We start from the raw sequence: 20268 nt of genomic DNA, 5'->3' as shown, positions 1-20268 counted from the left end.
CCTCCCCCCCTCCCTTCCATTTTGAGACAGCTCTGTTGCCCAGGTTGGAGTGCAGTGGCATGATCTCGGCTCACTGCAACCTCCACCTCTTGGGTTCAAGAGATTCTTCCGCCTCAGCTTCCCAAATAGCTGGGATTACAGAAATGCACCACCATGCCCAGTTAATTTTTGTGTTTTTAGTACAGACAGAGTTTCATTACGTTGGCCAGGCTCGTCTTGGACTCCTAACCTCAAGTAATCTGCCCACCTCAGCCTCTCAAAGTGCTGGGATTACAGGCGCAAGTCACTGCGCCCAGCCTTGCCCAAGTGTCTTTATTTGAAAACACCTTCTCATATTCCTGCTACCACTGATACTATCATCCTCTTTCTTCCCCTTCTTGGACAAACTTCTTTAAAAATTAGTCCACACATGCTGCTTCCACTCCCATACTATTGACTCCTTACTTCTTGTGGTCTGGCTTCTGTTCCCTATTGAAACTACTCCTTTACTGCTCAATTCCAATGGCCTCGGTTGAGTTCTTGACTTTTAAATTTCTATGCAGGGATTGATTCTGTTGACTGCTCCTTCCTTTATCCTTTTCCCCATGCATTCTTGGCTCTTCTCTCATTTCTGCCTTTTGCCTTCTATGCGGCTCATTTTTTTCTTTCCTACCTCCTAAGTACTATTTTCCCCAGAGTTCTGTCCTCACCCTCTTTTTTTCTCCATTGTCAGTTGCTTTCCAATTCTCTAACTCCAGTTCCAATCTTTCATTCTGTATTCATTGAATATCTGAGAGTCCAGTATGTGTTAAGCGCTATGCCAGGTGCTAGGATGTGATGGTGAGCACAGCAGACACAGTTTCTCCCTCACAAAGCTTGTAGTTCTAATGGGATTGATAAACATTCTTCTGATAATCACGCCAATATATAATAACAAGCTGTGATCAGTGTTGCATGGGAGTAGTACAGGGGCACAATAGTTTGAGGAGCCTGGGAAATTGTCCTGAGAAAATGATGCTTGACCTGGGGTCTGAAGAATACATATGAGTTCCCTAGATGTGAGGCAGGGGCTGGGGGGAGGTGAGAAGAAGCTGAGAGAACAGCATATGAGAGCACCTGAGACCAAAGGAAGCATGAAAGATGACAGTATGGCTGAGTTGGGGGAGAATGGCAAGGGATGAGGTAAGAGAGGTAGATGGTGGCTGGATGTCCCAGGCCTTGCCCACCCTGTTCAGGATTTGGGGTTTTTATTTTTTCATTTATTCATTTGATTGATTGATTGATTTGAGACAGGGTCTCGCTGTTGCCCAGGCTGGAGTGCAGTGGTGCAGTCATAGCTCACTGCAGCCATGACCTCCAGAGCTCAAGCAGTCCTCCCACCTCAACTTCCTGAGTAGCTAGGACTGTAGCTGCGCACTACCATGGCCAGCTAATTTTTGTATTTTTTGTAGAGACAGGGTCTTGCTGTGTTGCCCAGGCTGGTCTCAAACTCCTGGGCTCAAGCGATCTGCCTGCCTCCGCCTCCCAAAGTGCTCAGACTGCAGGCATAAGCCACCATGCCCAGCCCTTTAATTTATTTTTTAATTGACAAAAATTGTATATATCGTGTGCAACATGTTTTGAAATACGTACACATTGTAGAATGAGTCAATCAAGCTACTTAACATAAGCATGGCCTCATATACATATTTTGTGTGGTCAGAACATTTAGAATTTATTCTCAGCAATTTTCCAGTACACAATAGTTACTAATTAGTTGTAGTCACTATATTGTACAGTAGATCTCTGGAACTTACTCCTTCTATTAACTGAAATTGTGTATCCTTTGACCAACATCTCCCCATCACCTTCCCCAGGATTATTTTTATTTTTATTTTATTTTATTTTATTTTGTTTTGAGACGAAGTCTTGCTCTTGTCCCCCAGGCTGGAGTGCAGTGGCACAATCTTGGCTCACTGCAACCTCCGCCTCCCGGGTTCAAGCGATTCTCCTGCCTCAGCCTCCCAAGTAGCTGGGATTATAGGCACCTGCCACCACACCCAGCTGATTTTGTATTTTAGTAGAGACAGGGTTTCACCATGTTGGCCAGGCTGGTCTCGAAGTCCTGACCTCAGGTGATCTGCCCGCCTCGGCCTCCCAAAGTGCTGGGATTACAGGTGTGAGCCACTGTGTCCGCCAGGATTTGGGTTTTTAGAGTTCGGCAATGAGAAGCTTTTGAAGCTTTTCACACGACTTTTGAAGTGGTGTGAGCCAAGGAATGATAGCATCAGATGTGCTCTTCTAAAGATCACCCTGGGTACTGTAGGGGGAGCGATAGTAGATATAGAGACCACTGCACCTACGGCAGTGGCCTGGAGAAGTTGCTGGTAGAATCGGAGTGGTTAGCAGAGTTGAGACTGATTTAAGAGGCAGACATGGGAGACTGACTTAAGGATAGTAGAGAGGGGGATACCAGGGGTGACTCCTAGGTTTCTAGCTTTTGTAACCAGCCACTAAGATAGGGAACTTTGGAGAATAATGTAGTTTAGAGAGAGAACTGTATTTAGTTCTGGACATTTTGAGTTCGAGGTGCCCTTAGGATCTCGTCAGTTCTTTATATCCAGCCATCTCCTGGATATCTGTACTTGGTTCATTTATCATAATCTCAAACCCAGAGTTTCTAAAATTGGCCATGTTCATCTTTCTCTAAAACCCCCTCCTGTGTTCTTCACATCTTTTGGTGGAACCACCACTGTTTATCCCAGAGATCTTGGCCTAAAGCTGATTCATCTTTGAGTCTTCTACAGTGGCTAGTCTCTTTTGCTTTCTACCTCAGTCCCTCTCCACTTCCAGATCCTCATAGCCTCTCACTTGTACTCAAGTATCAGCTTCATGGTTTTGAGGAGTGGGTGTAGCTCACTTCTTGCTAGTCCAGAGTTCTCAGTGCTGCTAGATGAATCTTCATAAAACACCATTTGATCGTGGCATTCCTGTTCTCCAGAAGCATCCTTTAGATGTCAGTCTCCCTGATCCTAGCCCTGCAGTACTCCCCAGGAAATTCCCATCACCGTCACTGAAACCTGGCCTACATTTTTTTTTTTTTAAATAAACTCCCCATGCTTTTTCCACATGTGCAGCTGATGTGACTCTTACTTGTTTCTCAAATACCAGTCTCCAGTTGCTTTTGATCCATCCTTTAAGGATCATTTTTAATGTAGTCATTGCCACAGAACCTTCATGCTATCTAATCATCAGATATGACTTGCCCTCCTCTGACCTCCCATTCCACTTTGTGTGGACTTTTCCTATGGCTCTTGGCACTAGCAACCTGGCATTGTAGTTACTTGAGTCCATGTGTCTTATCTCCCAGATAGAGCTAGGCCCTGAACTCCATGCGGGCAACTCTGCATCTTAACTTCATGAACCCTAGCCTAGGGCTCAGTAGAGTTTCTGTTACTTAGTGTATGAGAGAGACAGAGAGAAAGAGAGAGAATATGCATTGTTTTAGCTTATTTAACATATTTACATCTCAGTTATTTTAGGTAGATAGAAGTACAAGGCACAGACTTTTGAGTTAGAATGGGCCTTTGAAAATCCTTAAATATTTAATGATATTTAGATACTGATGACTCAGGTATCCAGAGAGTTCAACTAATTTGCCTATTCCTGGATCTTCCAGTTTGGCCTGCTGGGTTATCTGATCTTGAATGTGTCGTACAGGGAGAATGTGGCAAGTAGCGTCATTAGACGGTGGGTGCCTTTGGTCAGAAGCTGGCTGGTTCTCCTCAGTGTCCTGTTTTCTTTTTTCTGTGTAGGGCCAGGGCCCTTTGAGCTGTAAAATTTCCTCTGTACAGAGACAAAGAGTAGCGAGGCGTTAGCTCACTTTTAATTCTTCTGCTTTTTTAAAACATCCTTGCTTCCATGTTGATACTAGAGTATCAGACTTATTTAGTATCTATTCTGTGTATTTTAGGTATAAATTTGACATTTAAGAATACAGCTCACAGACACTCAAATCTCAATATAGTATATCTAAGCATAATAACAGACTGATACTATGTTTTAAATAACTGTACTGTATTGATAAGTAAATACATGATAATATACTGCTTATATACATATACTGTTACTGAGTAGTATTTTTCTCTTTGGTCATTTAGGTTTCAGTCATGTCGTGAGGTGTCTTACCCCGTGACATTCCTCCTTATAGGTACAAACAGTAAGATCTGTTAGATGCTTGCTAGAGCATACTGATCCACTATATTTAAAGAGCACAATTACATCTTCCAAGTACTAAGATATTCTTTGCCATAATAGTAATAACTTCCATTGTTTTCTAGCTACTGTCATCAGGCACGACGCGAGGTACTTTAAACTCATTTTCTGTAATCATCCCTACTTTCAGATAAATGTGACTGAGCGATAGTAACTCGCCACTGTTATCAGCTAGTGAATGTCAGGATTCAGATTGAGCCAGTTTTGTCCACCTAAGAACTTGTACTATTTTCTCTACATTATGATAATTATACTCATACACTTTTTGCTTTTTTATTTTGGAATAATTATGAGCTCATAGAACTTGCAAAAATAGAAGAGGTCCTTTACACTTATTACTGAGTTCCCTGCAATAACTATAGCCCTTTATCAAAACCAGGAAGTGGACTGGCACAACTAGACTGACCATACTTGAATTTCAGCAGTATTTTTCATGCACTCATTTTTTGGGTGCTTTTACGCACAGTTCTGTAGCATTTGATCTCAGGTAATCACCATCAGTAATCAAGACATGGAACTGTTCTGTCACCACAAAAGAACTCGCTCATGCTGCCCCTTTAGAGTCACGCTATGCCTCCCCTCAACCTCTGCAACCACTTCTCTGGGCTCCCTCTCTATAATTTTGTCATTTCAAGCACATTATATAAAAGGAATCACATAACACTTGACCTTTTAAGATTGGCGTTTCTCGGCCAAGTGTGGTGGCCCACGCCTGTAATCCCAGCACTCTGGGAGGCTGAGGCAAGTGGATGGCTTGAGCCTCAGAAGTTTGAGACCAGCCTGGGCCACATGGTGAAACCCCATCTCTACAAAAGTACAAAAATTAGCCAGGCGTGGTGGCACGTACTTGTAGTCCCAGCTACTTGGGAGGCTGAGGTGAGAGGTATACCTGAGCCCAGGGAGGTTGAGGCTGCATTGAGATCACACCACTGCACTTCAGCCTGGGTGACACAGTGAGGTCCTGTCTCAAAAAAAAAAAAAGATTGGCGATTTTCATTCCACACGATGCCCTTAAGATTCTTCCAGGTTCCATGTATCCATAGTTCATTCATTTTTCTTGCTGAGTGGTATTCCATGGTACAGCTGCTCACAGCTTTACACTTTTTGAATTTCTAGATAAACCATGAGCTGTATTTATATTTTATGAATAACTGCTTATTTTCTGTATTGTATTTTAATATAAAAGGCGGGAAGCAGTGGCTCACACATGTAATCCCAATACTTTGGGAGGCCAAGGCAGGAGGATTGTTTGAGCCCAGGAGTTTGAGACCAGCCTGGACAACATACTGAGGCCCCCATCTCTACAAAAAATACAAAATAATTAGCTGGGCGTGGTGGCATGCATCTGTGGTCTCAGCTACTCCCAGCTACTCGGGAGGCTGATGTGGGAGGATCACTTGAGCCCAAGAGTTTGAGACCAGCCTGGACAACATAGTAAGACCTTGTCTCTACAAAAAACTTTTAAAAATTTTGGCTGGGCATGGTGGCTCATGCCTATAATCCTAGAACTTTGGGAGGCTGAGGCGGGTGGATCACCTGAGGTCAGGGGTTTGAGACCAGCCTGGCCAACATGGCAAAATGCCGTCTCTACTAAAAATACAAAAATTAGCCAGGCATGGTGGCACATGCCTGTAATCCCAGCTACTCAGGAGGCTGAGGCAGGAGAATTGCTTGAACCCAGGAGGTGGAGGTTGCAGTGAGCTGAGATCGTGCCACTGCACTCCAGCCTGGGTGACAGAGTGAGACTCCATCTTTAAAAAAAAAAAAAAATAGCTGTGGCTGGTGGTGTGTGCCTATGGTCTCAGGTACTTGGGAGGCGGAGGTGGGAGGATCCTTGAGACTGGGACGTCGAGGCGCAGGAGCCACTGTACTCCAGCTTGAGCAACAGAGCAAGAACCTATCTCTTAAAAAAAAAAAAAAAAAAAAAAAGAAAAACTTTATTTGGAGCCCCAAAAGGTTTTAAAGAACAAAAAATCAAATACCCCTTAAAATTTTTTTCTTTTTTTTTCGAACTCATCTGTCACAGCATGAAAGAAAATTTTGGATTAAAATGGTATAGCCCTTCATGTCTTTGTCCCTGTAGATAGATATTTCATGTTATTGTAGTCACCATGTATGTTATATGCTGCTTTTCCCACTTAAACTTATTTTCCATGTACCATAATTATTTTAATAGCTGTGTGTATACTTGTTCCATCAAGTTGACTATAGTTTTTTCTACCCTGTTATCTACCTCTAGCTCCATTGAACATCTTCCTTTTGTTAAGCAATAGCCATCAGTTCTTAGTAGCAAAATTATTGGATCAAAGAGTAGGACAATTTTTATGGCGCTTTTAATGTGTGTTTTCAAGCATTGCCTTGAATGTCCACCCTTCCATATACTTACTAAACAAGTTATTGAAGCTTTGAAAAACTCAGGAAACAGGGATACTTCACCTATGTCCTGGAATGGTTGTGAGGATAAAATGAGATGATGCGTGCAAAGCCCCTATTGTAGTACCTGGCACAGAAGAGAGGTATTTCCTACATGGCAGCTGCTGTGATGATCTCCTGGTGATGATTGTGCTATTACTTGACTAACATGATTCCATTATGCCAGCAGTCTTCTAGACCACTTGCACCCAGCGTTGGATAGCAAATGATGGAGAAGCCTTGCTGTGCTTCTGCTTTGGGAAGTGCACCCATGCCAGAGACAAGCACCATTTCCAGATGCTTGGTTTCTAGTGGGGGAATACAGATGTGTAAATTTGTGGTAACAAGGCAGAGTGAAGCAAGTGATTAACAGCAGTCTGAATCAAGTGCTGTGGAACTTCCGAGGAAAAAGTGATGAACTCTGCCTGATCTAATTGGGAAGCAAGGCCTCATTAGAGGTGATGCTTGCTGAGCCAAGGCAAAAGTCATGGGGAGAATTTTGGTAGTTGGGAAAGATAGATCATTCTAGGCAAAGGGAACACCCTGAGCAAAGCACATGGCCTGATCGTGGATGAAGCATCTGAAGAATGAAGAAGTTTACTTAGTTGGAGTGCAGAATATTGTGGGAGAGAATCCTACGGAAACAGGCTAGAAGTGACATCACAGATATCCTGGGAATGTGTACCTAGGAGTTTACTCTTGACTCCGGAGGCAGTGCACAATGGCAAATGTTTGGGGATGCATTTTGATTGCATAATTGACTGTTTTAATGCTTGCTCTGTCACGTGTGATCTGTATCATATTTTTGTTCACAAAGTGCTAAAAGGGCCAAGGTAAAATCACCCTGAAAGCATATGGTTGTTTTTATATGTTTTTTTATGTTTTAATTATACTGACAGAAATACTGACTATTGTATTTTTGTCCATTACAGGATTCTGCTCTAATACTTGATGTTCCTCTGGGTGTGATCTCAAGAATTGAAAAAATGGGAGGCGCAACAAGTAGAGGAGAAAATTCCTATGGTCTAGATATTACTTGTAAAGTAAGAGATTCGATACTTTCTTATGCAAAGAACAAGGCACGTTAATGTTGAATGATAGTAGAAAATTAATGTGGATTTGAAAAAAAAATCAAGATCTCATGTTCATCTAAGGCCCTGAAAGTGGTTCTTCCCTTAAGAACAAGCTTTTCAAAAGTGCCTGGGAAATAGTGCCCACGTGAAGGACCCACTGCAATCACCAAATACAAGGACTCGAGGAACTAGTCAGTTTGTTAGCTTGACTGAGTGGGAGGAGAACTTTATAGATAAAATTTCTTAAACCACTTTAGTTTTTGCTCCAGCTTGCTCCTGGTGCTCCTTCATGTCATGTGTTACCATGAAGGAAGGAGGAATAGAAGAGATTTTGCCCTCTGTTAACAGGATGTGTCCTTACCTCTAATAACCTACCTAACTTTTGCTTAGGTAACATTTTGCTATGATAGTAACCATGTATTGAGCATTTGTGTCCATCCAAACACATGCTAGGTGCTTTGCATTTGATCCTCAAGTGCAGCCCTCTGAGATGGGCGTATTGTAGATGGGGAGCCTGAGGCTCCAAAGAGTTGGGTAACTTTGCTAAGATAATTTCTGAAGGCTGGGACCCAGAAGGTGGGGATGTGTTCAGGTGTCTTGGGTGACTGTGAACCACCAGTCCAGTGCAGGGCTTTGCAGACGTTTTCTGTGAAGGGCTCAGTAGCAAATATTTTAGGTTTTGTGGGCCACATCGGATTTCTGTTGTGTATTCTTCTTTGTGTGTTGTTTTTTCAACCCTTTTGAAGTGTTAAAAACAAAAACAACAACAACAACAACAACAAAAAACAACAGTCTTAATTTGAAGACCTGGGCTGAATTTTGCTGGCCTTTAGCCAATCCAAGTCGTTCATTCTATTGATAGAGAAGTGAGGCCTTTGCTATCTGAGATTACTTGTCTTGGGTTGCCTAGGGAGCCAGCGCAAGAGCCAGAACCAAAAACTAAGTCTCCTTTTCCTAATCTCATACACTGCGATTTCTCAAAAACCAACATTGTGTGCTTATATTTGGATTATGCTACAATATGGTGTTTTTCTTTCCAGTTTATAAAAGATCAAGACTCGTTTTTTCTATCAGAAACTAAAGGATGATGCCATTATTAAATCTGAACTGAAATTCACCACTACCATCCACCTCAGCTTTTTGGTGGTGTTTTAATTCAAGCTACCTTAATGCTTTATCCATTATCCCAGCTACTGTCTACCCTTTGGGGCCTGGAGACATGGGAATTTACTTTGAAGGAAGGCTTTTGTATTTTGCATAAAAGAATTTATGGGAGTAGAGTGTTTAATATTAGAGTACTCAAGGGAAAATGGGGTTGCTATATTGACAGTTTTGAGGTGACTTTCATTCTTACAGTGTTGAAAAAACCCTATTTTCTGCCTTATAATAGGAAAAACTAGTACTTAAATATCAATCCCCCCAAAATTAATGAGACAAAGCACATTTTCACCCTTGACTATTTAAGAACAAAAGGCGTAGGAACAACTCACCAAGCATAATTCTGAAATGTTACATATGTATATTTTTTGGAGTTAGCATGAGCCCAAAGGTGATGGCTTAGAACAATGTTGTAGCACAACCTTTTAACTAAATGATCTCCCCAGAAACACTGACGTCACAGAATCATATTCCATTTTCTCAGTAACAAACCTGACATTGATATAGAGGAAATCTGCTGCAGTGAGATAAAAGACTCACTGTCCTGTCTCTTATAGGTCAACTTTCGCCTGCATTCAATAACCATGATACAACCGCAATTCTCTCCTGAAACAAGTAGTTACAACTCCTGTAGATTTGTTTTTGCCAGCAATGCACATAGAGATTTCTGCTTGCCAGTAGCAACTTTCCCACAGTAGATACAAGTCCCAGAGGATGTTGTCCAGCAGCAGGAGAAAGGTAGTTCTGAATATGCAAATTCTTACCCTGCAGGCCCCATACCAGCCCCTGGTGCCTGTGTGGAGTCTTTCAAACAAACAAACAAAAAAAGTAAAGTAAAACCATACCACCACAAAGCCTTCTCTTTCTTTCCCCACCTCACTCCCATGTACTCGCCTTAAAGACATAGTGTGGCATTTTGAAGTGAGCAGTGATGTGTGTTGTTTCTTGAGAAATGACGCCTCAATAAATCAATTCTTCAGAGTCGTTGCAGCAGGGGTATGTATTCTTCAACTCTTACTATAGTGAGGCTTGGAACATCACCATATGACCCGGCTGTTAAAACGGCTGAGGGTCTGACCAGGAGACTCTTAGCCCATGTGGATCTTTCCCTGATGAGTCAAACTCTGAGGAGACCAGGTGGAACTTACAGTTAGTCTGTGCTCCTATTTCTGTTACAGATTTGGTGATCTGCCACCTGTGAGTCATTTGCCTTTTCTACTTCAGTTTTGTTGGCAAGAAATAATATTCTGTCTTTAATTGCATCTTAATCAGATGGCAAAAAGAAGTTACTTGAATCACTTGTGCTTTGGCACATTAAAAGTAGCTGTTTGAATCACTGATAGATCAGAATAAATATTCATGTAGAGATGGTCTAATTTCTGGCCAAGCAGTGAAGAGAATGATGTTACAGAGTTACCATCCGACTTGCGGCTGTTAGGAAGAAAGTTCCTCACAGGGCCTGAGCCCTGAGAGTACTCAACTCTCTAGTATTGCACTTGTGGCTGGTCGTAAACCCTTTTAATGCATATCATCCCATTGAAATGATTATTCCCCTTATTTAACTATTCATTGCATCATGAACCAATAACTAGTATCCCAATTTTCTTGGGAGGTGATATGAATGGATTGTTGGACTTTATCCTGTGACATGCTTTTTAAAAAAGCACAGAATCTTGGAGCTGGCAAGGCCTAGTAGATGTCATCTGTGTACAGAGTGCTCAATCTCAAGTTCTTTATGAGTGGTCTCAGACTTTAGTTCTTCATACTTTATTTGCTGCTATTTGTGTTTGGAGATGTCTTGTGAAGGCCATAGCCTATGCTGGTCCTTCAGACTGAAGACTTGGGAAGCGTTAAGAGTACTCTTGAGATAAGGAAGGAAAAAGCACCTAGAAAAAAATGAAGATTGTGATATCCAAGAGGGCAACAACTAGGTCTGTACCGCTCCTGAAGTGGCTCCGTGGTCCAGCATAGCACTCCTTTATCTGCAATGAAAGTTGAAAGTGCACTGCAGAGTGTAGGGTTCCAATGCAGAGCTATCACTCAGTCACAGCACTGTAAGTGATTTTTTTTTAAAGAGACAACCTTAAAAAAAACTCCAGTCTTGAAAATAAGATTGAATGTTATATCTGTATATATAATACAAATTGACATTTAAAGGAGCTTATTTGTTTTGGATTTGGTTTAAAAGAAAGTTTTCCTGCTTATTGAACAGATATGTATTGGAAGCTACCTTTAAAATCTGGTTTTGACTGTTTATTTTTAGTTCCCAGAAGTATAGTTACTACTAATATGGGCTACTTTAATGTGGCTTATATGGAACTGTGAAGGTAAAATTGTAGAATAAAAATATATTACTTGCATGAGAGCTTAAAATGTCATTTAGGAAGACAGCTTCTTTATTTTAATGACATGTTTGACAATGTTGAGATTATATTTGATAGCAGGTACTCTTTAGAAGGGCTGTTTGAATAAAATAGTTTTATAATTAAAAAAAAATCAGGGCTGGGTGTGGTGGCTGACACCTGTAATCCTGGCACTTTGGGAGGCCGAGGCAGGCAGATCACCTGAGGTCAGGAGTTTGAGACCAGCCTGGCCAACATGGAGAAACCCAATCTCTACTAAAAATACAAAAAATTAGCTGGGCGTGGTGGTGTGTGCCTGTAGTCCCAGCTACTCAGGAGGCTGAGGCACGAGAATCCCTTGAACCCAGGAGGTGGAGGTTGCAGTGAGCCAAGATCATGCCACTGCACTCCAGCCTGGGCCACAAGAGACTACGTCTCAAAAAATAAGTAAAATAAAATAAAATAAATTTTAAAAAATTAAAAAATACCTCAGAAACCAGTGAAAGTAGATGGACCATAATAGATGTTAAATAACTCAGAACCCAGTGAAAGTAAATGGATCATAATAGATCTTGTGCAAGGCAAGGTTTGATTTTTTTTTTCCTTTTTATAAAATGAATTTTAGCTCTATCTTCTCCTTAGTGCTAGTTGCTTTATCTTGTCTTGACATTCATGGCTATGATGGAAATATTTTCAGGTGTTCTTAAGCCAGATATATCAAATTACCATATAAAACAAAGCAATTTTTGTAATTTAGATTAATTGCCCTTTTAGGTAAGTGAATCTTCTCCCTTAATTGAATGGAAGATTTCTTGCTAATTAACATGACTTTCTTTGAAGACTGAACTGTCATACTTCTCCTTTGCCCCCAGGACATGAGAAACCTGAGGTTCGCTTTGAAACAGGAAGGCCACAGCAGAAGAGATATGTTTGAGATCCTCACGAGATACGCGTTTCCCCTGGCTCACAGTCTGGTAAATTCCAGCGTGCTCCTCAGCGTGGGAAGGTTCTCAGTGCCTCCTCTGTGAAAACTGCCCGCGAGCTGGGATCCTCTTTCTTTTACTGTCTGTGTTGTGTTTCCCAGTGTGATGTGTCTGTGGGGGTGTTTATTAAATAATTTCATCATTTCCAGAGGGAATAGGTCTCTCCCCTGTCAGTCTGCGTGGGATGGATTGCCCCAGGTGACTGAGACACAAAGCCCTGGAGGCCGGCAAGAGCCCTGCAAGAGCCCGGGAGCTTCACCAAGGGCACCTTGTGCTCTTCCAACCCCGAGTGTGCCCTCAGTCTTGGCCATCCCGCCTGAAAATGGAGGCGGTAGTGAGGCGGACTCGGGTGGCTGAGTGCGACACTGTGAGGTCATATCCCAGAGTTCATTGCTTTCACCTTTGGAGCTAATAAGCAATGAGTGTCAGGCTTTTGTGGCTCCAGTTGTAAATGGGAACAAACTCTGAGTCTAAATGCCATTTGAGCAAATATAGATGTGTGGTGTAGGTACTGCACCAATAGCTGAATAGGGGCAGGTTTACTTTTGAAAAGAATAACCTTTCAAATGTCATTTGATCGCATTTAGTATGTAATTGGCAGGACCAATTTATTGTGCATTTAATTAGTTGTAATCTATGACTTAGTCCAAAGGTGATTCAGTATGTGTACCTAAAACTTTTCCTTCCTCTTCACCAAACTACTGGAGTAACCTTACTCTTACTGCATGACTGAAATAAGCCTTTCTATGAGTTTTGCTCTTAGAATGATATTTCTTTATATCCTGCCTCAGCCTTACCTCCTTTTTTACTGCCGTGCCTTGCTTGAATCTTCTAACCCCTATCGTCCTCATCAGTTTGACTTGAACTTAGATGCAAATACCTGCTAAGGGGAGAGTGAGGAAATAATTATTTACAACATACACTGTATAAATGCCTTTATCTTAAGTATAGGATGATCATACTGCAGACTAAACCCAAGGTGATGGAAGGGACCCTGAAGTAAAAGAGGCATATGTTGAACACAGATGAAACTGTCATGCTTGGGAACAAATGTGCTCATCTCATAATTGAATCTATTTTCAGCCTTTTCTAAGTTTCCGATTAAATATGTGATTTTTAAAAATATGTCTATATTAGAGTTTTTAATTCTATTAGGATAAAAAGAGAGTCTGATGGGAACACATCTTCTTAATTATTATGAAAGTGAGAATGTGAGTCTGATGAAAGTTCAATTAGGAAATGTGTTCTGTCTTGATTTATGCATATCTGGCCCTAAATTATCAGAAATTGACAGAATGGCGGGTTTGAAGGAGCTGAAGCCCCAGTCTGTCTCCTGCAAGATCTTGCTTCATTGACCATCCCCTTTCTCTGGTATCTTCTGTTTCTTCTAGGGTATACTCCCCTAAAAATGTCAAGTGCTGGACCGGCTTTCCCCTTATACTACTGTCCCATCTTTCACTTCATTGCCAAACTTCTGGAAAGAATATTCTAGCCTATCCTCGTCTCCAGTGCATTCATTTCTCCAACCCATTCCAGTATGGAGCTCATTACTGGCCAAATCTAGTGGCTCATTTCCATCTCATTCTGTTTGATCTCTTCTCCGGTATTCAACCATTTTGACCACTGTCTTCTTGAAAGTCTTGGTTTCTGTATTCCTGCACCATCTTGATTGTTCCTTTCCAGTCTCCATTACCTCTGTCTTTTCCTTAAATGTAAATATCTCTTCACTCTTATCCCTCTTCTCTTCTCGCCTTATTAACTTTGCCTTGATGGTTTCGTTTAGTTTAAAGTCGTCACTGCTATGTAGATGACTTCAGATCTAACCCTGATACTGTCCTTGAGTGAGTCCAATGAGTCTAACCCTCAAATTCCTTCCTCTGGGAGTCTGAGAATCACAAGCTCAGCTGGCACAGTGGCTCACGCCTGTAATCCCAGCACTTTGGGAGGCCAAGGTGGGTGGATCACTTGAGGTAAGGAGTTCGAGACCATCCTGGCCAACATGGTGAAACCCTGTTCTACTAAAAATATTTTTAAAAAATTAGCTGGGTGTGGTGCTGGACACCTGTAATCCCAGCTACTCAGGAGTCTGAGGCAGGACAATCGCTTGAACCCGGGAGGCAGAGGTTGCAGTGAGCTGAGATCGTGCCATTGTACTCCAGCCTGAGTGACAAAAGCAAAGCTCCATCTCAAAAAAAAAAAAAGAATCACAAACTCGTCGTTGCCCTAACCTCTTTGCAGTTCATGAAACCCACCTTTCATCCTATACGTCCCGCAAGTTTGAGGATCCCCAGTTGTTTAGGTTTGATAACTTGAAGTCAGCTTTTCAATTCCTCCCCTGCTATTCCTCCCATAGGCACATCAATTCTGAATCCTGTAAGTTCTACTTAGTAGCAATACCCAGCTATTTCCTGTCATTTCCACTTATGCTTCCTACCTTAATCCATACTTCCAAACTGGCTTCCCTTCTTTCAGTTTCTTCCCCTTCCAGCTAATCCTACACAATGCTGTCAGTTGTTGTTTTGTTTNATTGGAAGCTACCTTTAAAATCTGGTTTTGACTGTTTATTTTTAGTTCCCAGAAGTATAGTTACTACTAATATGGGCTACTTTAATGTGGCTTATATGGAACTGTGAAGGTAAAATTGTAGAATAAAAATATATTACTTGCATGAGAGCTTAAAATGTCATTTAGGAAGACAGCTTCTTTATTTTAATGACATGTTTGACAATGTTGAGATTATATTTGATAGCAGGTACTCTTTAGAAGGGCTGTTTGAATAAAATAGTTTTATAATTAAAAAAAAATCAGGGCTGGGTGTGGTGGCTGACACCTGTAATCCTGGCACTTTGGGAGGCCGAGGCAGGCAGATCACCTGAGGTCAGGAGTTTGAGACCAGCCTGGCCAACATGGAGAAACCCAATCTCTACTAAAAATACAAAAAATTAGCTGGGCGTGGTGGTGTGTGCCTGTAGTCCCAGCTACTCAGGAGGCTGAGGCACGAGAATCCCTTGAACCCAGGAGGTGGAGGTTGCAGTGAGCCAAGATCATGCCACTGCACTCCAGCCTGGGCCACAAGAGACTACGTCTCAAAAAATAAGTAAAATAAAATAAAATAAATTTTAAAAAATTAAAAAATACCTCAGAAACCAGTGAAAGTAGATGGACCATAATAGATGTTAAATAACTCAGAACCCAGTGAAAGTAAATGGATCATAATAGATCTTGTGCAAGGCAAGGTTTGATTTTTTTTTTCCTTTTTATAAAATGAATTTTAGCTCTATCTTCTCCTTAGTGCTAGTTGCTTTATCTTGTCTTGACATTCATGGCTATGATGGAAATATTTTCAGGTGTTCTTAAGCCAGATATATCAAATTACCATATAAAACAAAGCAATTTTTGTAATTTAGATTAATTGCCCTTTTAGGTAAGTGAATCTTCTCCCTTAATTGAATGGAAGATTTCTTGCTAATTAACATGACTTTCTTTGAAGACTGAACTGTCATACTTCTCCTTTGCCCCAGGACATGAGAAACCTGAGGTTCGCTTTGAAACAGGAAGGCCACAGCAGAAGAGATATGTTTGAGATCCTCACGAGATACGCGTTTCCCCTGGCTCACAGTCTGGTAAATTCCAGCGTGCTCCTCAGCGTGGGAAGGTTCTCAGTGCCTCCTCTGTGAAAACTGCCCGCGAGCTGGGATCCTCTTTCTTTTACTGTCTGTGTTGTGTTTCCCAGTGTGATGTGTCTGTGGGGTGTTTATTAAATAATTTCATCATTTCCAGAGGGAATAGGTCTCTCCCCTGTCAGTCTGCGTGGGATGGATTGCCCCAGGTGACTGAGACACAAAGCCCTGGAGGCCGGCAAGAGCCCTGCAAGAGCCCGGGAGCTTCACCAAGGGCACCTTGTGCTCTTCCAACCCCGAGTGTGCCCTCAGTCTTGGCCATCCCGCCTGAAAATGGAGGCGGTAGTGAGGCGGACTCGGGTGGCTGAGTGCGACACTGTGAGGTCATATCCCAGAGTTCATTGCTTTCACCTTTGGAGCTAATAAGCAATGAGTGTCAGGCTTTTGTGGCTCCAGTTGTAAATGGGAACAAACTCTGAGTCTAAATGCCATTTGAGCAAATATAGATGTGTGGTGTAGGTACTGCACCAATAGCTGAATAGGGGCAGGTTTACTTTTGAAAAGAATAACCTTTCAAATGTCATTTGATCGCATTTAGTATGTAATTGGCAGGACCAATTTATTGTGCATTTAATTAGTTGTAATCTATGACTTAGTCCAAAGGTGATTCAGTATGTGTACCTAAAACTTTTCCTTCCTCTTCACCAAACTACTGGAGTAACCTTACTCTTACTGCATGACTGAAATAAGCCTTTCTATGAGTTTTGCTCTTAGAATGATATTTCTTTATATCCTGCCTCAGCCTTACCTCCTTTTTTACTGCCGTGCCTTGCTTGAATCTTCTAACCCCTATCGTCCTCATCAGTTTGACTTGAACTTAGATGCAAATACCTGCTAAGGGGAGAGTGAGGAAATAATTATTTACAACATACACTGTATAAATGCCTTTATCTTAAGTATAGGATGATCATACTGCAGACTAAACCCAAGGTGATGGAAGGGACCCTGAAGTAAAAGAGGCATATGTTGAACACAGATGAAACTGTCATGCTTGGGAACAAATGTGCTCATCTCATAATTGAATCTATTTTCAGCCTTTTCTAAGTTTCCGATTAAATATGTGATTTTAAAATATGTCTATATTAGAGTTTTAATTCTATTAGGATAAAAGAGAGTCTGATGGGAACACATCTTCTTAATTATTATGAAAGTGAGAATGTGAGTCTGATGAAAGTTCAATTAGGAAATGTGTTCTGTCTTGATTTATGCATATCTGGCCCTAAATTATCAGAAATTGACAGAATGGCGGGTTTGAAGGAGCTGAAGCCCCAGTCTGTCTCCTGCAAGATCTTGCTTCATTGACCATCCCCTTTCTCTGGTATCTTCTGTTTCTTCTAGGGTATACTCCCCTAAAATGTCAAGTGCTGGACCGGCTTTCCCCTTATACTACTGTCCCATCTTTCACTTCATTGCCAAACTTCTGGAAAGAATATTCTAGCCTATCCTCGTCTCCAGTGCATTCATTTCTCCAACCCATTCCAGTATGGAGCTCATTACTGGCCAAATCTAGTGGCTCATTTCCATCTCATTCTGTTTGATCTCTTCTCCGGTATTCAACCATTTTGACCACTGTCTTCTTGAAAGTCTTGGTTTCTGTATTCCTGCACCATCTTGATTGTTCCTTTCCAGTCTCCATTACCTCTGTCTTTTCCTTAAATGTAAATATCTCTTCACTCTTATCCCTCTTCTCTTCTCGCCTTATTAACTTTGCCTTGATGGTTTCGTTTAGTTTAAAGTCGTCACTGCTATGTAGATGACTTCAGATCTAACCCTGATACTGTCCTTGAGTGAGTCCAATGAGTCTAACCCTCAAATTCCTTCCTCTGGGAGTCTGAGAATCACAAGCTCAGCTGGCACAGTGGCTCACGCCTGTAATCCCAGCACTTTGGGAGGCCAAGGTGGGTGGATCACTTGAGGTAAGGAGTTCGAGACCATCCTGGCCAACATGGTGAAACCCTGTTCTACTAAAATATTTTAAAAAATTAGCTGGGTGTGGTGCTGGACACCTGTAATCCCAGCTACTCAGGAGTCTGAGGCAGGACAATCGCTTGAACCCGGGAGGCAGAGGTTGCAGTGAGCTGAGATCGTGCCATTGTACTCCAGCCTGAGTGACAAAAGCAAAGCTCCATCTCAAAAAAAAAAAGAATCACAAACTCGTCGTTGCCCTAACCTCTTTGCAGTTCATGAAACCCACCTTTCATCCTATACGTCCCGCAAGTTTGAGGATCCCCAGTTGTTTAGGTTTGATAACTTGAAGTCAGCTTTTCAATTCCTCCCCTGCTATTCCTCCCATAGGCACATCAATTCTGAATCCTGTAAGTTCTACTTAGTAGCAATACCCAGCTATTTCCTGTCATTTCCACTTATGCTTCCTACCTTAATCCATACTTCCAAACTGGCTTCCCTTCTTTCAGTTTCTTCCCCTTCCAGCTAATCCTACACAATGCTGTCAGTTGTTGTTTTGTTTTTAAATATGATCATGTTACTGTATCACCCTCTACTCCCCAAAAAACAAACCCCCAGTTACTTTTCATAGCTTGTGCCCTACACTGCAGCTGCACAAGGCTGCCCTATGCTCTCCTAGCACACACAGTACCTTCTTGGTTCAGATTTTGTTATCCCCTTTACCTGCAATCCCCTCGTCTCTTGCATACCCATCTTCCACACATTCAGCCTTCAACATCTTAATCTGTCCTCTGTCCTTTTCTAGGCCATATGTGTGTGCCCCCAGTGAGAGTTCATCTTACCTCTCAATTGTTAGTCTTGCAAGTTCCTCTATCAGAGCACTTATCTCAGTGTGCCTTATGGAATAATTTTGTCATAACTGCCTCCTACCTCCCCCTACCACTGCCTGATAAATTATGAGCTTATCAAGGCAGGGATCAGCCTTTATTTCTCTCTCTACTGTCAGCACAGTGGCATCTGCATGGGAGTTTTGCAATGATGGCTTTTTTCTTGAACTCGGGTTTAGTAGAAAGGAAGGAAAAATCACTATATGGAAACAAATGAGATGGATGTTTCTGAATATTGCAAATCTAACACCAAAACCTAGAAATCTCTGTTGCTGTTATTGGAGTCATCCGCAGAGTGCTTGATTTCTGAAGTCTGTGGTACTTGGCCATATTTTTCATACCTGTGCTGAGAATCCCTGCTTCTTGTTTTAGGAAGTCAATAAAGTAACAAACTGCCAAAAAAAAAAGGTCAACTGAGTTGCTCATCTGAAGTTTTGGAAAATGACATTATCTTAGGTTTTGATCACTGAAAGTCATCCTTAAAACAGTTTGCCAGTCACCAATACAAGATACAGATTGAAACAGATCAGCCCTTGAACCTGCTTTTGGAATAGCAGTCCCTGATACTCAAGTCCACATGTGTAACTGTTCCATCAGTCAAGTTCATTTCATGTCTTGTGTTGGATGGTGTCGCGATGCAGTGGGGGCATTCAAGGATAAGTAGTGTGTAGGATGAGTGGTACCTAGTCCCATTGAGGGATGTGACAGTCAAACAGTAGTGATGTGACAAATATGGTTAGCCCCAATATAAGATAGTATACATTCAGTTGTGCAAGAGAAACGCAAAGGAAATCCACTGGGGACTCACAGGAAGAAGAGACCACATGTAACCAAAATTGGAAAAGCCTGCATGGAATTGATAGTTGTTAGTGTAGGGCCTTGAAGGATGGATTCAATTTCCAGTGAAGGACTTCTGAGGTCTGGAACTTGAGTGATGACGGTAGGGCACTGTGCACAGAGTAGGAAAGTCAGAAAAAGATTTTATTTGCAGAAACAGGTGGAAGAAAGGGGAAGGAGAAGGAACAATGAATTCTGTTTTGGACACACAGCATTTCATGTATTTTGACAGAATTGACAGCAAGCCACTGAAGGCTTGCCCCTCAGAAAAGAGTCTAGAGATGTAGATTTGGAATAGGTTCTTAAGTCATTTGAAGTTATGGGCTCCTTTGAGAATACGAAGTAAATTATAGCTTCTCTTCCCCTCAAATAATGCAGTCATATACAAAACCCTACCTAAAATTTTAGAGGACTTTGGGCCCCTCTGAAGCCCCTTTGTGGGGCCCTGGTAAAGTAATCCTGGTATGTAATAGAGAAGTCCCGAACCAGAATCTTGGGAGAGGCCATCTTTTAGGGAGTGAAGATAGGAAAGGAGCCAGCAAACTGAATGGTTACAGAGGCAAGGGAAGAGCCTGGAAAGGATTAACAGGATGTCATGGGTGTCAGTGCTGGGAGAGCCAGGGAGATGGATCACAAGCTCCCTGGGGGAGCTGACCTCCTAACTGTGACCTGCTTAAAAAGTCGGGACCTCCTTTTATTATCTTTGCAACTCTAGTGCCCGGTCCAGTGCCTGGGATTTTTTTTTTTTTTTTTTTTTT

General features: G+C 41.8%; 1 protein-coding gene across 1 annotated transcript in view; it reads left to right on the top strand.

The window, feature by feature from the left end:
* The window catches only part of MTM1 (myotubularin 1), a 118504-nt gene that overhangs the window by 45590 nt on the left and 52646 nt on the right, over positions 1-20268 (top strand). The window contains exons 5-6 of the mRNA XM_017865522.1: positions 7578-7688; positions 12091-12192. Of these exons, the coding sequence (XP_017721011.1) occupies positions 7578-7688; positions 12091-12192 (213 nt within the window). The remainder of the gene's footprint in view (positions 1-7577; positions 7689-12090; positions 12193-20268) is intronic.

This window comes from Rhinopithecus bieti, unplaced genomic scaffold (assembly GCF_001698545.2).
Source record: "Rhinopithecus bieti isolate Rb0 unplaced genomic scaffold, ASM169854v2 scaffold_80089, whole genome shotgun sequence".
NCBI lineage: Eukaryota > Metazoa > Chordata > Mammalia > Primates > Cercopithecidae > Rhinopithecus > Rhinopithecus bieti.
Note: the sequence above shows the minus strand (reverse complement) of the source record. Positions and strands in the feature narration are given on the sequence as shown.